The 14,385-nt window shown below is 37.3% G+C and overlaps 1 protein-coding gene across 9 annotated transcripts in view; it reads right to left on the reverse strand.

Moving 5' to 3' along the window:
* The window catches only part of LOC106073954 (uncharacterized), a 34,768-nt gene that overhangs the window by 14,375 nt on the left and 6,008 nt on the right, over positions 1-14,385 (reverse strand). For 6 of the 9 annotated variants that reach the window (XM_056012243.1, XM_056012242.1, XM_056012244.1 and 3 more), the window contains one exon: positions 1,092-1,412. In XM_056012243.1, coding sequence (XP_055868218.1) covers positions 1,092-1,236 — 145 coding nt within the window. In that variant the 5' untranslated portion in view covers positions 1,237-1,412. Of the gene's footprint in view, positions 1-1,091; positions 1,413-3,112; positions 3,570-4,642; positions 4,665-6,673; positions 6,998-14,385 lie in introns of those variants that run through there. The other 3 variants (XM_056012247.1, XM_056012248.1, XM_056012240.1) reach the window with 3 other exon arrangements.

Here is a 14,385-nt window from a genome sequence, read left to right on the forward strand (position 1 = left end):
GCGCTCTTTCACAGTAAACGACAGAAGGTCATACTTTAGAAATAGAGTATTCAAATATAAGCAACCTTTTTTAGCGGCCCCCGAAATGGGAAAAGACGCTATTAGTTTTGTGTGGAATGTCTGTCCGTCCGTCCGTCCCGTTTAGATCTTGTAAACTATAAAAGAAAGTGAAAATCCGACATCATAATATTTTAGATCATTTAAAAGTTCTGATGCAACGGCTACTTTTTTCTTTTCTGAAAGTGAAAAATCTATTTTTTTATATCACTTATGCAATCAGTTTTTTCATAAAAATACACCACTTTTACAACTATTCACTATTAATAGTAACAAACACGGGGGGGGGGGGGCCTCTTTAGTAGGGGCATCAACAATCTACTATATTTTTAACACATCTATGCTAATAAATTTAGATTTTTGTCAATTTTTTTTTAAAGTTTGTGTTGCTAAGTTAAGTAAGTTCTGTCATACTAGCTAAACATTTACAAAAAAAAAAAATGTTTACATTTTTAAAAGAGAAAAAATCTAGTATGCATATAAGTTGGACATAAATTAAAACAAGCATTAATAAGTAGGTTTTTATATTGCCACGTAAACTGCAGAGCAGTATCATTCATATAGAATACTTAACTATAGGAAAATAAAATTTTATACAGTGACTATAAAATACCAGAAAACACATAACGAAAAGATCTCTAATTCTGTTTACGGAATTTTTTTTTCTTTTGGCTTTCAATAAGAGATTACCCTTTAGAAAACGATTAGATCAAAAAGATATTTATTATAAGACATCTGTTAGGCCAGGTTCACATCTAGCCCCATATTCACTTTCACCTATCTCTTGGTTTACTGGACCGTTGGGGCACCCTACACGATCTGTCAACCCTCTTTCTCCATTCTTCTCTGTCATTTGCCTTTGATAGAATTTCATTCTGATATTATTTCTGAAAATATTGAAACCTGCCTTTTTACCTGCCTGGTTGGACCACCTCGGGGGCCGACTTTGAGTTTGTGTTAACACACAAACTGTCTTTGTAACCTTGTAATCATGTCGAATTTCACCCTGTCATACATCTAACGTAAGCCGTTACCTTGGATTCGAACGTTGGCCTTTTGTGTGTCATCTGAGGTCTGGCTAACACACGTAAGCGTGCCGGGCAGCAAGTGAAGCGTCACCAGCACAGCGATCACAACACAAGCAACAATAGCTATTGTGTTGACCACCCTTGTGGACATAATAGTGGAGTAGATACTTGGCGTATCTATGGGGCTACAACCTCGAATTTCTGTTTGACTTCAGTTCCGCTCATTAATTTAAGTTCAGCTCGTTACGTTCAGTTGTTGCTCCAGGCTGACCTTGTGCACGTATGCTCACCACTGCCCAGCTTGTCCACTCACATCTGCTAAATTATCTGTTTGGAATAGAGTTATACAAAACAATACAAAAAGGAAAGTAAGCCAAGCACTTAACCACTTGGTCACTAAGCCACATGAAGATTTAATAATAATCTACTACTTTAAATAGGAGTTACTGTATCAAAATGTGTACATTTTGAAATCTCAAAAATCTGCATCGTGCACGACTATTTGTCTAGGAACATTCACTTTTAAATTGTACCTGTTTTCATCATTTTATTTCAGTTGGAAAACATTTGTGTTCTAGTGTGAACGCTGCCTTAGGGTTTAAATTTATGGATAGCAACCGAAGCGGTGGCCAATGGTTACTCAATACGTGGCAAAATCAGATAGAAAAAAAACATTTATTCGTTTCCGGCTCCTGAGATATACTCCGAGTGGTAGCATAGCTGGAAGGGCTGGTCCTACCGTAGAGTCCTGGCGAGTAGCTCAGCTGTTTGGCTTAATGCCTTAAATCTCTCATACAGGTCAAGTGACTCTGCAGATGCGTTACCCCGCAGCTCTCGGAGCTGTGGAAACTCTTGCAAGATAGGCGCCACTGTTCCTACTGACTCTCTACGGTGTCGGCCATTCAAATTAAGCCGAAACAGGCCAAAGTAAAAGCACGAATGGGGCAGTGCCTCGTTCTGTGCTGCCCAATTATCGTTTATTATGGCCTCTTTAGCCCCATGGATGGCCTCGGCCCGAGCGACGCAAATGCTGCCAGACTCTACGGACCTTGTTGCAGAATTTGAACCACATGTCATGTGCCCACATTGTAGCCGAAGCCTGGTTAAACGTAAAGGTACCTGATTCAGTTTTCCTTAAGGTCCGAGAACGTCCCCTTCCCTATTATGGACCTCTTGACCAAGGAAAGGCTTTTATCCATGGCCAGGATGAGGCATCGGCTCTTCACCAATCCCTCTGTCCGAAGTCCCGCCTTATCCGAAGTGATCATGTATTCACATCCGGTGTGTCGCTAGTCACGACCCCCTTGAGCCCCACACGAGTTCCCTCTCCCGTGTTGCCCACCAGAGTTAAGTGCCCACTAGAGTTTGGTGCCCAACAGAGTTAGGTGCCCACTAGAGTTGGGTGCCCACCAGAGTTGGGTGCCCACCAGAGTTGGATGCCCACCAGAGTTGGATGCCCACCAGAGTTGGGTGCCCACTAAAATTAGTTACCCACTAGAGTTAGGTGCCCACTAGAGTTGGGTAAACTCAGGGGGCGCCCTAAAAATTCGAAGCTCAAATCCCGAAGTCTTCACCGAGACTCGAACCCAAGACCTCAGGGTTCGGAATCCAAGCGCTTAACCACAACCAAAGTTAATGACTTAGAACGGTACTGTATGATTTAACAAAAATAGCGTACTAATTAAACAATGGTATTGCATGACCACCTCCTATCCGCCTGTCAAGCTTTTGTTACTCTGTAATTATAAAAACATTGTTCTTTATGTGTGTGTAGTCACTAAAGTTTTAAATATATGCCTCATTTGTATTACACTGTTAATTACTATTTTGGTATAAAATTTTAGATTACAGAGAAATGCGGTATCCTAAACTCCACTAGTATAGAAATAGAAATGCAAATAATTCAGATATAAAGGCATACTCTAAATAATTCAACTAAGAAGTCGACACTAATAGGACAATGAACAAAGACTCCGATTATTTCTTTTCTCTTTGGCCTAATTGTACTCTATGCGAGCTAATCTTACCTTGTCTAGATTATGGCAATTACGAAGTTTATCTCCCTCGGACTGTGTTATCAAATTTTAGCACTACCCTACGCTTCAGTAATTTCGAATAAGAAAATGTAACAACCCTACTACTCGTTTTATTGCAAGACATCAAAATATGTCATTTCAGAAGAAGAGCAACAACATATGGCCACACCGCCCTTAAATAATGTATCTATTACATACAATTACACGCTTATTAAGTGACCTCCCCAAAGCTTTTTTTTTTTTAAATTTTCTTTTTATAGTTTTAGATTCCAGAATAATTCTAGTAAGCTATAGAGCCCAGTCCACCCGTAGGCCGAATTGCTGATTTAGGAAAGAGTCATCGCCAAATTAAAGCCCATTATAGCTAGATCTAGGCCGAGACTCTACATGTGACGTAGAAGGTGAATGACAAATATGGTGCCAATATATGTGAATAGCGTTTAGTTAAAGACGATTCACAATAATAGCAACTAGATTGACCTTACGATATGTCTATATTGGCAATCACACGTACGTGTCATGAAGTGGGCGCTTGAAGTAGAACGAAAGAAAAGGCAGACAAAAAAACAACCAAATAGTTGATCAACAAATATCTGTACACTATTTGTACCTTTACCAATTGTACTATTTGATTTAACACATAACAAAATAGGTATATAAGTATATAATTGGATGGTTTAAATAACAGAATCCAGACCCTGTGCTAATTTAAGCTCGTACACTGATGGGATTTCATCTTTTTCTTGCTATTCTTTAGAATTACAGGAACAAAAAATACATGCATGGTGTTTCAGAAAACAATAAATATTGATGAAAAGCTACAAGAACTGTAGCTGAAGTCAGTTTCTACTCTACCTTAATATTGTAATACTCTGGAGGAGGGGTGGACTGAGTATCAAAACCGGCCCGGGCATTTCTAAACCATCCGGCCCATAAATTGTATATTATATGATGGACATCCAGTTCTAGGTCTACCTGTCGTCAAAATCATTATGTTAAATTTGATAATGTATCCATAGCTGTACACAGGCTTACAGTGAACACTATGTCCTTATAAGGAATAAAGGCTTTATGTTGCTATTTAATCGTAAAGTGTATAGGCCCTAAAAGGTTTAAGCTCTACCGATGTAGACTATTACAATATTTCGGAAAATGTGTTCGATTAAATGAGTAGGCCTTACTAGAGTCTGTAAAAGATTTTAAACAAAATTCTTCGCTCAGAGGCCCCTTCCCCTGAAAAAGGAATACTATGAAAAATTTAACAAATTAATAGTGGCATCCATGCGGCCCTTATCTTATAAAATACAGACGTGATTTAAAAAAAAGAAGATACTTACTGTGGTCCTAACGGCCCATTGGGATACCGGCCCACCGGGCATTTGCCCGAATGCCCATATAGCCAGTCCGCCCCTGCTCTGGAGGAGAAGACTCAATGAAGGTGCAGGTGTTTAGTAACAGAACATCACAAAATAACAAGGTCTACCTTGAGCACTACAATTCTACTTCTCTTTCGTATCTTACCTTATGCAATACAGGCGTTACTTCAAAAAAGATGATTACGTCTTACGCGTCATGCATTTAGTCATGCATTTAGTCATGCATTTAGTCATGCATTTAGTCATGCTATCTCCTGGGCGGAACTCTATTGTTTCTTCTCTAATGTCAACACAACATTCATCTCTCGTCTGTTCATGACTGGTGTCTTGAAACAGTCAGGTAGAGTTGAGCCTTCGGCTCTTGGAACTCTAGGCCAGCAAAAGTGAACAAGAGCTTCCTCTAGCCGACCTGAATGAGAACAGTGTGCTCTGTTCTGTCTGGCGGGGTCAAACTTGCGGCCAGAGGCTGCGTACACCAGGACCCCCGGCCATTTTCCTTTTCTATATCAGGCTAACCGCGCAAGACACGCCATTGATGTAACGCCCCCTTGAGGAACGGCGCCTGGATTGTGACAAGGCTGTGGGAGCTTTATTTACAACTCCGCACAGTGCAATGAGGAAGCTCTGGCACCCACACAGGCACCCCCACCGGAGTCTTGTTTTACTACCCTTTGGCCTAATCGTTTCCTCCTTCGAAGCTATTTATTTATTAATTTATTTATTTATAAAAGACTAACTGAAGCTATTTATTTATTTATAAAAGACTAACTGAAGTTAATTATTTATTTATTTATAAAAGACTATCAAACTGTCATCGGTTAATGATTGCTGTTAGCCTCAAACCGAGACCCATTCAATAACCGGTTGCTAGAGTTTGTAATCACGGAAAGTTCACTTTCATTGTTAAATCAACAGAGTGTATAATTATTTTACATACTTTTATGAGTAGTATCAATAGTATATAAGTAAAAGTATAAGGCATTGAGTTCGTGATAGACTTTTACAAATAACTTATCCTATAACATAGTTTAGCTTATAAATTACTGAAGTTCTATCAACAACGTCGATTAGTAACAGTAAGATGCACTCCACATGTAGTTTCATCTTGAAGTTTGTACTCTCGGCTATTCCTTCTATAGTGCACCCAAAATATGTTCCAGAAACACTTTGATTATTTCTTTCAGTGCACAGGTAAATGAGCTGGCTCCCAACTTGGTTTGGACAGTCCACGTGTTCCCCTGTGCTTAAGAAGAACATTTTGACCTGCCCTTTTTTGACAACCCAGCTCAGATAAGATTGTAATTTACTTGTGTGTTGGGTCTGTAGTGTTCTTAGAACACATTGAGACTGCTGTCTGGCTGTCTGGCTGAGAGGCTTGTGGGGGGGGGGGGGAGATGATAAGCGAACTAGAGCCTTTTAAATATTTCAGTATTGAATCGAGCATATTCAGAGATTGTTTTTAAGTCTAACTGTGTATCTGTGTGTGTGTGTGTGATGTGGGAGGTGATACTAGAATTTACCTGCTAAAATTATGTACATGAGTCTTTGGTAAGGGTGGGGGTGGTGTTATATAGCGGGACTATCCAAATCAAATCAAACGTCTATGTTGGAGACCATTTTGATAAACAGGGTGCAACAATAGAGGTAGGGGTCAGAGAGAAGGAGAGAGAGAGAGAGTGATGGAGAGAGAGATAGAGAAAGCGAGGGAGAGAATGAGATTATATGAGATACCATTTCTATTCGCAGGGTGCTAAAAAGGGGTTCTAGAATGAGAGAGAGACAGAAAGAGAGAGAGAGAGAGAGAGGAAGAGATAGAAGGACTGAGAGAGAAAGATGAGGGAAAGAAAAGAGATATAAAGAGAAAGACAAGGAAAGAAATAGCGGACCGTTAAAATTCAAGTTAATAGTCTGAATTGGAGAGTATTTCGATGTGCAGAGTGTACAACAAGAGCGGATCAAGAGAGAAGGAGAGAGAGAGAGACAAAAAGAGTAATGAGAGAGAGATAAGAAATAGAAGAAAGAAGGAGAGAAACAAAGAGAGCGAGAGAGAAAAAGAGAGAGAGAGAGGGCCGTTCAATTCAACAAAACAGATCCTAGAAATCACAAGTCAAAAAGTCTGTTAGAGAGGATCATTAAAATGCTGGCCGTTCTATTGGAAGTAATAAAATAGAACAACTCATAGTCCAGTCTTTCTTCATCCATGACATCATAGAGGGAATGCATTGAATCCAGAACCTTTCTGTTAATCTGAAAATTTTGTTTTAAAACCAAAGTTGTTGTTACACATATATTTTTCATTTGAAAGTTGTTCACTTTAACAAAAATTCAAGCATTATAACTAAATTGCAATACCTGATGAATACAAATATACATTCGTAACTTAAAAAATACGGCACCTTTCAGTTCTTCCATATTCACAATGATTAAAAACCGCTTCACTAAAAACTTCAAACTATGTTGACACAACAAATATTTACCTTGAACCCCCCACACCACACACACCACACATTCACACACCACAATTAAAACTACTACCACATCAGAACGTAACAAAAGATGGGGGGGGGGACATTTTCCATACCCAATTTACACACCTTGATATTTATACACACCCACCTGTCTGTCGTGTCATATAAAATACAGACGTTACTTTCAAAAAAAAGAAGATGATTACGCCCTAAGCGTGTCCCTGGAGAAATCTAGTCATGCATGCGACTTAAATTCTGCACATTCAATGGTTTGCCTGGCTGACCAATGCTTTAATAGCACTAGGGAAGAAGGAGTATTAGTACAAATTTGTCCTAGCATATTGAACAAGGAATGTGCCTTTATCTTTGTGTCTTTCTGAGTATTTTAATAGTTTTTGTTTTTCCATTTGAAGATTATATTTCAGTGTTTTATGCATAATTGCTACTTTACTTATATCCTGAAAGCTTTCTAAATTTAGTGATTTTACTAAAGGTGTTCCTCTAGTCAAATGTGAATATTCGTTTGTAATATAAATATCACTGCTCTATTTTGTGTCTGTTCCAGTTTCTTAATGTTTTCTTGAGTTGAGGGGTCCCAAACAGAGAATTACGTATTCTTTTATTGTCTAACCAAGGTTAAATAACATTTTAATTTCATGTTCTTATTTGGTTTATAGACAATTCTTTTAATAAACCCTAATGCTTTGTTTGATTTGTGGATAGTTTCCCCATTATTTTTGCAAGTGACAGTGATGACTTCTGTTTAAATAGCAGCAAAAAAAATAAAAAAATAAAAAAGAAATCGAGTCATCTACATATCATGGAAAAAAAACCCAACAGAAAATGTTCTTAGAAAGCACACAAATATGTTCAAGGCGTCCTTATTAAATTTGCATTTACATAATTTGGTGTCTGATCCAGTTCCTTAATGTTTTCTTGAGTTGAGGGTTCCCAAACAGAGGAGGCATATTCTATAACTGGCCTAACCAAGGTTAAATAACATTTTATTTTTATCTCCATAATTGATTTATAGAAACTTCGCTCGTTGCTAGGGCAATCTATATTTATATATAATTATCTTCGTCGCCCGACCATACGGGACATGCATGTACGCGGACTCTCTTGCATTAGATGACAAAGTCATGTAACGATTACTATTTTTTTCTGCTAATCAGACTAGAGTTACCCAACGTAACTTTCACTGCGACAGGATTGTCGTTTTTCATATTGAATGACACCCCAAAATGACAATTTGTCTATATTTCAGGTAATTTCAAAGAGTTTTTAAAAGATTTTAATAATCTCAGGAGGTTTCCAGGACTTTTTCGTATTTTTTGCAATTTCATGAGATTTCCTGGAGCTCCTTGAACTAGAGCGGGGAGCCTATGAAAGTGTGGGACCCACTGCGACCGCATAGGTCGCAGTGGCCTAAGGCCGGTCCTGCTAAATAGCGGCATACGCCGCGGGTCGACTAGTTCATTTGTATTTATTCTCGTAGTATAATTCCCAGAATTGAAATTCTTTTATCAGTTGTTGAGTCATGTTTGCAATGGCTACAGTTACGATACTTGCCTAGTGAATCAATACCAGGTTAGCATTTTAAATTGAAATATGCATGCTTTTTACTAAGCTTATATCAAATCACTCTGTCTGTCAGGTACAAAATACGTACACAATATCTCTCCCACACACATTCTCAGATCAAGTTAAAACTTCGCACAATCATTCAATGACATAAAGAAGACATAAATCATTTTTAAAAAGTATCCATTTAAACAATTAATTACGGGTAATTCAAAATTCGTTTCAAAGCAACAAGGGGAATTAATACTTCAGTAGGACCGACACTTTAATAGGGCCCGCGCAATTCTAGGTGTATAAATTCTTAAATTAAACCATTTTATAACTTATAACATAATTCTCGCAGCCTCCTAATTACCAGGAGCTCCTTGAAATCTCATGAAATTGCAAAATATACGCAAAAAGTCATGGAAATCTCCGGAAATTATTAAAATCTTTAGAAAACTGAAAAAAAACAAACAGACAATTCCTGAAAAATATAGACAAAAAATTGTCATTTTGGGGTGTCATTCAATATGGAAAACGCAGATCCTACGCACGATGATAAAAAACCGGCATTATGCAATACCTGTAATTGTGTAATCTGGAGAAAGAAGCTTCTCGCGCCTGAAACTAATGAAGAATTACTTGAGGTCAGCAATTCTCAAAGACAGATTGAAACATTTGGTAATTCCTGCTATTGAGCGTGATCTATGTAAGAAACTGAATTATTATGATATACTGTATGACTTTGTTAAACGTAAGGCTCCTAAAGTAATTCTGTATGTAGTAAAGAATTAATAAAATGCATAGACGAATTTATTTTCTAATACAAACTCTTAAATTTCACTTATTATCTGCTTCCCTACCCAAACTTGGCCCCGCGAAATCCGTTTCACATAGTGCCTTACATGGGTTCAAATTAGCCCTGCTATCTAATGACGGGTGAATATACATAGTAGATTACTTGTTCTCTTTCCATAGTTTCTTGTTCACAATAGTTAAGTCCGGCGCTGCTATTTAGTGTTTTTGAAATGTTTGTTTGTAAAATGTTTTACATATTTCGGATGTTCCTTCAGAGTTGAAGATAGTTTACTTCCTAGTCCAAACCTCCCGCAGGACGACGGGGGATGGGAGCAGGCAGGGTTTGAACCGGGACTATCGATAAATCCAAAAGACAGTCCAGCACGCAAACCGCACGACCAGGTAGCCATCCGTAGTGACCGATGAATACTTGTTCTCCCCCCTTCTTGTTTTTTCGTGGGGTAACTCTATCCGCAGAAATAAAAGAGTGACAGGAGTTCCCAAATTTTTTTGTCTCGCAGACCCCTTGCAATGTTTTCCTGTTTTTGGTAGACCCCCTGCCTCAGTTATACGGTATTTCATTTTTGAAAATTCATTAACGTCAAATTTAACGTTTTTAAAACTAGTTTCTAATAGAATCGAAAAGTAAAAAAGAGTAATTGTAAGCTACATTTTAAGTCATATCTTTTTATTTAAAAAATTCAGATTTAAACCAAAATAATAGTTACTACATATTACATACAATCAACAAACATACTAGAAACGTTTTGTTATAGCATTAACAAACAACCACAATGAGTGTCATGGCGGAGAACAACACTTTATTATATTGAACGCATGCACCTTTGCACACCATATCAACAACATACAATCAACAAACACACTAGAAACGTTTTGTTATAAATGGTTTGCAAGCTCAGCATCCCTTGTTTCGGAGATGTTTCATTTAAGATTTGTTGTTCTATGAAGTAGTCCTTCCAAACATTAAATATTAATTTGTCCTAAGTATCATTGTATACGTTTTCACAAAGAACAGAGTTGTTTGTTTGTTTTGTTTTTTTTTAGTAGATTTTCTTTTATCTACAATAAATCAAACATATGTCAATAAAAATATCCCATTACCATACAAAGTTGACTCAGCCAGCAGTATAGAGAAATATATGTCATTTGGAGAAATATTTTTTTTTACAACAAACTACATAAGAAGATAGAAAACCATGACTACAATCCTATAGACGTCAAGAAATTAGTGAACTCTCTTCTATAAATTCATTGAGATTTTAAATGAGATTCATTATCATAGACCCCCGTGCCCATCCCATAGACCCCAATTTACTTTTTCACTTTCGTAGACCCCTTGGAAGTCTTCGTAGACCCCTGGGGGTCTATATAGGCCACTTTGGAAATCACTGGTCTAAAACATTGATCTAAATTAGTCAAAATCAAATCGCAAACTTTATGTATACAAAATAAGTTTTTAAAACTCCTTTCAAGTCCTTTTTTAGTTACAAGTCCTTTAAAAAGTTGTATAATTGTACCGTTTTTTTTTTGTAAAGAAACTTAATAAAGTAACTTTTAATTCCAATTATCGATTTTATTATATAAGTCTGTAAATAGTTGACTATACAGAAGTTTGGAAACACATAATCAATGTACATTTAAAAGTAAGCAGGCTCCAGACAAACTATTGATTTGATTGGTTTTTTTTTATTCCTACGATAACACGAGCCTGACAGAACAATTCACATGCCAGGTTTGTTTAAGCGAGTTGAGAATATCTACATACCAGAGGGTCCCACATCCACACCCAGGGGTGGCAAGAGAGTCTCACATTGATTCAATATGGTCTTCGTGAAAATGTGTTATTTTATAGTTTTTATTGTGTTAGTGTTTGTGTGTGTGTGTGTGTTTCTATAGGTGTGTTGGCTTTGAGTCTCTTGTGACGGTGTTTCATTCTATGAGGCAAAAAAAAATAAAATAATAATAACTAAAAGAGAGGAAGAAAAAAAACACAATAAAAACAAAAAAAAAAGGTTACATTAAGTGTAATTGTATCAGTTTGGATCAGTCATGTTAAATGTGTAATATATCTAGACCAACAACAATTAATCTGTGTCATTAGAAATATTTTTAACAATAGTTTTTGTTTAGCGCTATGTCATGCTTTTGGCTTTCTCAATACGCTATTATCCTATAACTGGTTTAGACATGGGCGTAGCCAGGGGGGGTTCTTGGGGTTCAAATGAATGAAATGAAATCCCCCCGTTGGGGGGGGGGAGAGTCGGAATTTAGTGACTGATTTTTGCTTAGGTTTTGTTTATTTTAGGTGAGATTTTAATACTAAACCATCACTTGCCCTAGCACAACCAAAGGGGTTTTGAGTTTAAAACCCCCTACCAGGGGGGGTCGAGTTTAAAAACCCCTACCAGGGGGGTTCGAGTTTAAAAACCCCTACCAGGGGGGTTCGAGTTTAAAACGCCTACCAGAGCGGTTCGAGTTTAAAAACCCCTACTAGGGGTTTTGAGTTTAAAACCCCCTACCAGGGGTTTTGAGTTTTAAACCCCCTACCTGGGGTTTTTGCAGTTAACTCCCCCTCTTCTATAAAACAAAACAAAAAAAATGCAAACGAAAATCCCCTAATTCCAAGAGCACAGTTAAGGAAGATTTTGATTTTAAAACCCCGTCTAAAATTTACGATAAACCCCCTCTTTAATATAAAAAAAAGCTAATTACGCACTCAAAATGTTATGAGCGTAGCTAAATGGGTTTTGACTCAGTTATGAGATTAAACCCCACTTCAGTGGGGTTTGAAGGTAAAAAATACCTCATTTTAATAATAAAAAAAAAAGCAAATTTTGAGTGTAGTCTATGGGGTTTTGAGTTTAAACTCCCCTCCAGTGGAGTTTGAAGCTAAAAAGTACCTCTTCAATTTAAATAAAAGAAAACTACTCACTCTAAAATCTATGAGCGTAGTCAAAGGGGTTTTGAATTTAAACCCCCCGCCATCTTCAGTGTAAGAAAAAAAGCAAATTACTCACTCAAAATACTATGAGCGTTGCCGAAAGGGGTTTTGAGTTTAAACCCCCATTCAGAGGGGTTTGGTGCTAAAAATACATCTTCAATATAAAAAAAAAGCAAATTACACACTAAAATTATTTGAGCGTAGCCAAGCCAATCGGGGGTTTTGAGTTTCTTCTACAGATGGCTTTTTTTTTAAAGTTTAAAACCCCTCCAGATGGTTTTGAGTCTAAGATCCCCCTACAGAGCATTTTGAGGTGGAAAACCCCCAACAGAAGATTTTGACGATAAAACTTCTCTTTTCGATATAAAATCTAAAGCAAACTACAGTTACTTAATTCCAAGAGCGTATTCAAGAGAGGTTACACATTTTTACCAGTGGCAGGGCTCCATTAATAAACTGCAGTGAATAGTCATCTGCCAAAATTGAAAAACACTAAATATAGCTCAACAAAGATGGCTAAGACAGATTTCAGGAGTCAGTTATAGCGATCGGATCTAAATCAAGGAAATCCTATGCCGAACTGGGAGTCGACCCCTTAGTAAGATTGTGAGAGAACGACGCATGAGGTTTGCGGGACATGTTCTCCGACAAAATGAATTACGCATAAGAAGAGTTGCAATGATATCCTAGTACAACTTGACGCCACTCATTCATAGAGGTCCTCATGGTAGGTGGGAAGAGGCTTCAGACATTACCAGTGACAGATTTTTATGGAAACTGCTTGACGTCAAATGCTCCGAACGGCGTGGGAGGGTCTAAGTCAGTAAGAATAGCACATTAGGTTTTTGAAATAAAACTTTTTAATAGCATTAAAATGGACTGTAGATACCTCAGAATATGCATTTTGTTGGTTTTCAATATCAGAAATAGTGCTTGGCGGCGGGGCTTCGCCCCGCGCTGGGGGAGCTCCTAGCGCTCCCCCAGACCCTTTTGCTAGTAATGTCGGGGAGTCTACAATTTTTTCACTAACTCATGGAAGAACCTATTCTAGGGCACAATAAACGTCTTCCGAAAGAATGAAGGGTCAGAATGTAATAAAGATTATGTACACACTAACACATAAATACATATAATTTTTTTCCCGAAAAAAAATCCTGGCTACGCCCATGGGTTTAGACCAGTTGGAGACATAAAGGAGATGGAAAAAAGAAACGGAGATCTGTGTGAATTTTACCGTCAATCGGTTTTTTAAAGACATAAAAAAAGAGGGGGAAGGACCTGAATTCGAACTCATGGCTCTCGCCTACTCCAGCCAACACTCTGCTAGTGAGTTGCTTATGAAAATAAAAGATTGTATAGTTATGCATTGTTAGTTTCAAACTTATTTTAAAGCGGCGACCTTAAACGGAGACTGTTTCAGCTTATACCATCACTTCAGTCAAGTACAATTTCTTTCCCTAGTTCAAGATACATATAAAAATAATTAGTAATAGTTATTTAACTAATTGGTTTTTTTTTTTGTTTTTTTTTTATTGACGGGTAAAATAAATAATTATGCAAATTTTCAACTTCATCCGATATTGGGTTGGGACAAATAAAGTGTGCAAACTGTTTACTAGACAGAGTTAATATAAAAAAAAAAACAAGGTTTCAAGGACAGTTTGTGTGAAAACACAAACTCAAAATCGGCCGCCGAAGTGGTCCACCCAGGCAGGTAAAGGGAGGTTTCAATATTTTCAGAAAGAACATCAGAATGAAATTCTATCATAGACAAATGAGAAGAATTGAGAAAGAAGGTTAACAGATCTTGTGTGGTGTCCCAGCGGTCCAGCAGACCAAAATATGTGAAAGTTAATGTGAAGTTAGATTTGAACCTGGCCTAACTTATGTCTTATAATGAATATCTAATTGATCTAATTGTTTTGTATAAGGTCAATCTCTTACTTAAATCCTCAAGGAAAAAACATTTCTGTAAAAAGAATAAAAATTCCTTTAGTTAAGTGTACTGTTTGAATATGGAGAAACTGCAGCTCACTCGATAATATGAAAAACTAATTATTAATTGTTATTTTAAATTATGTCCAAGTTATATGC

The sequence above is a fragment of the Biomphalaria glabrata genome, chromosome 15, assembly GCF_947242115.1.
Source record: "Biomphalaria glabrata chromosome 15, xgBioGlab47.1, whole genome shotgun sequence".
Lineage (NCBI taxonomy): Eukaryota > Metazoa > Mollusca > Gastropoda > Planorbidae > Biomphalaria > Biomphalaria glabrata.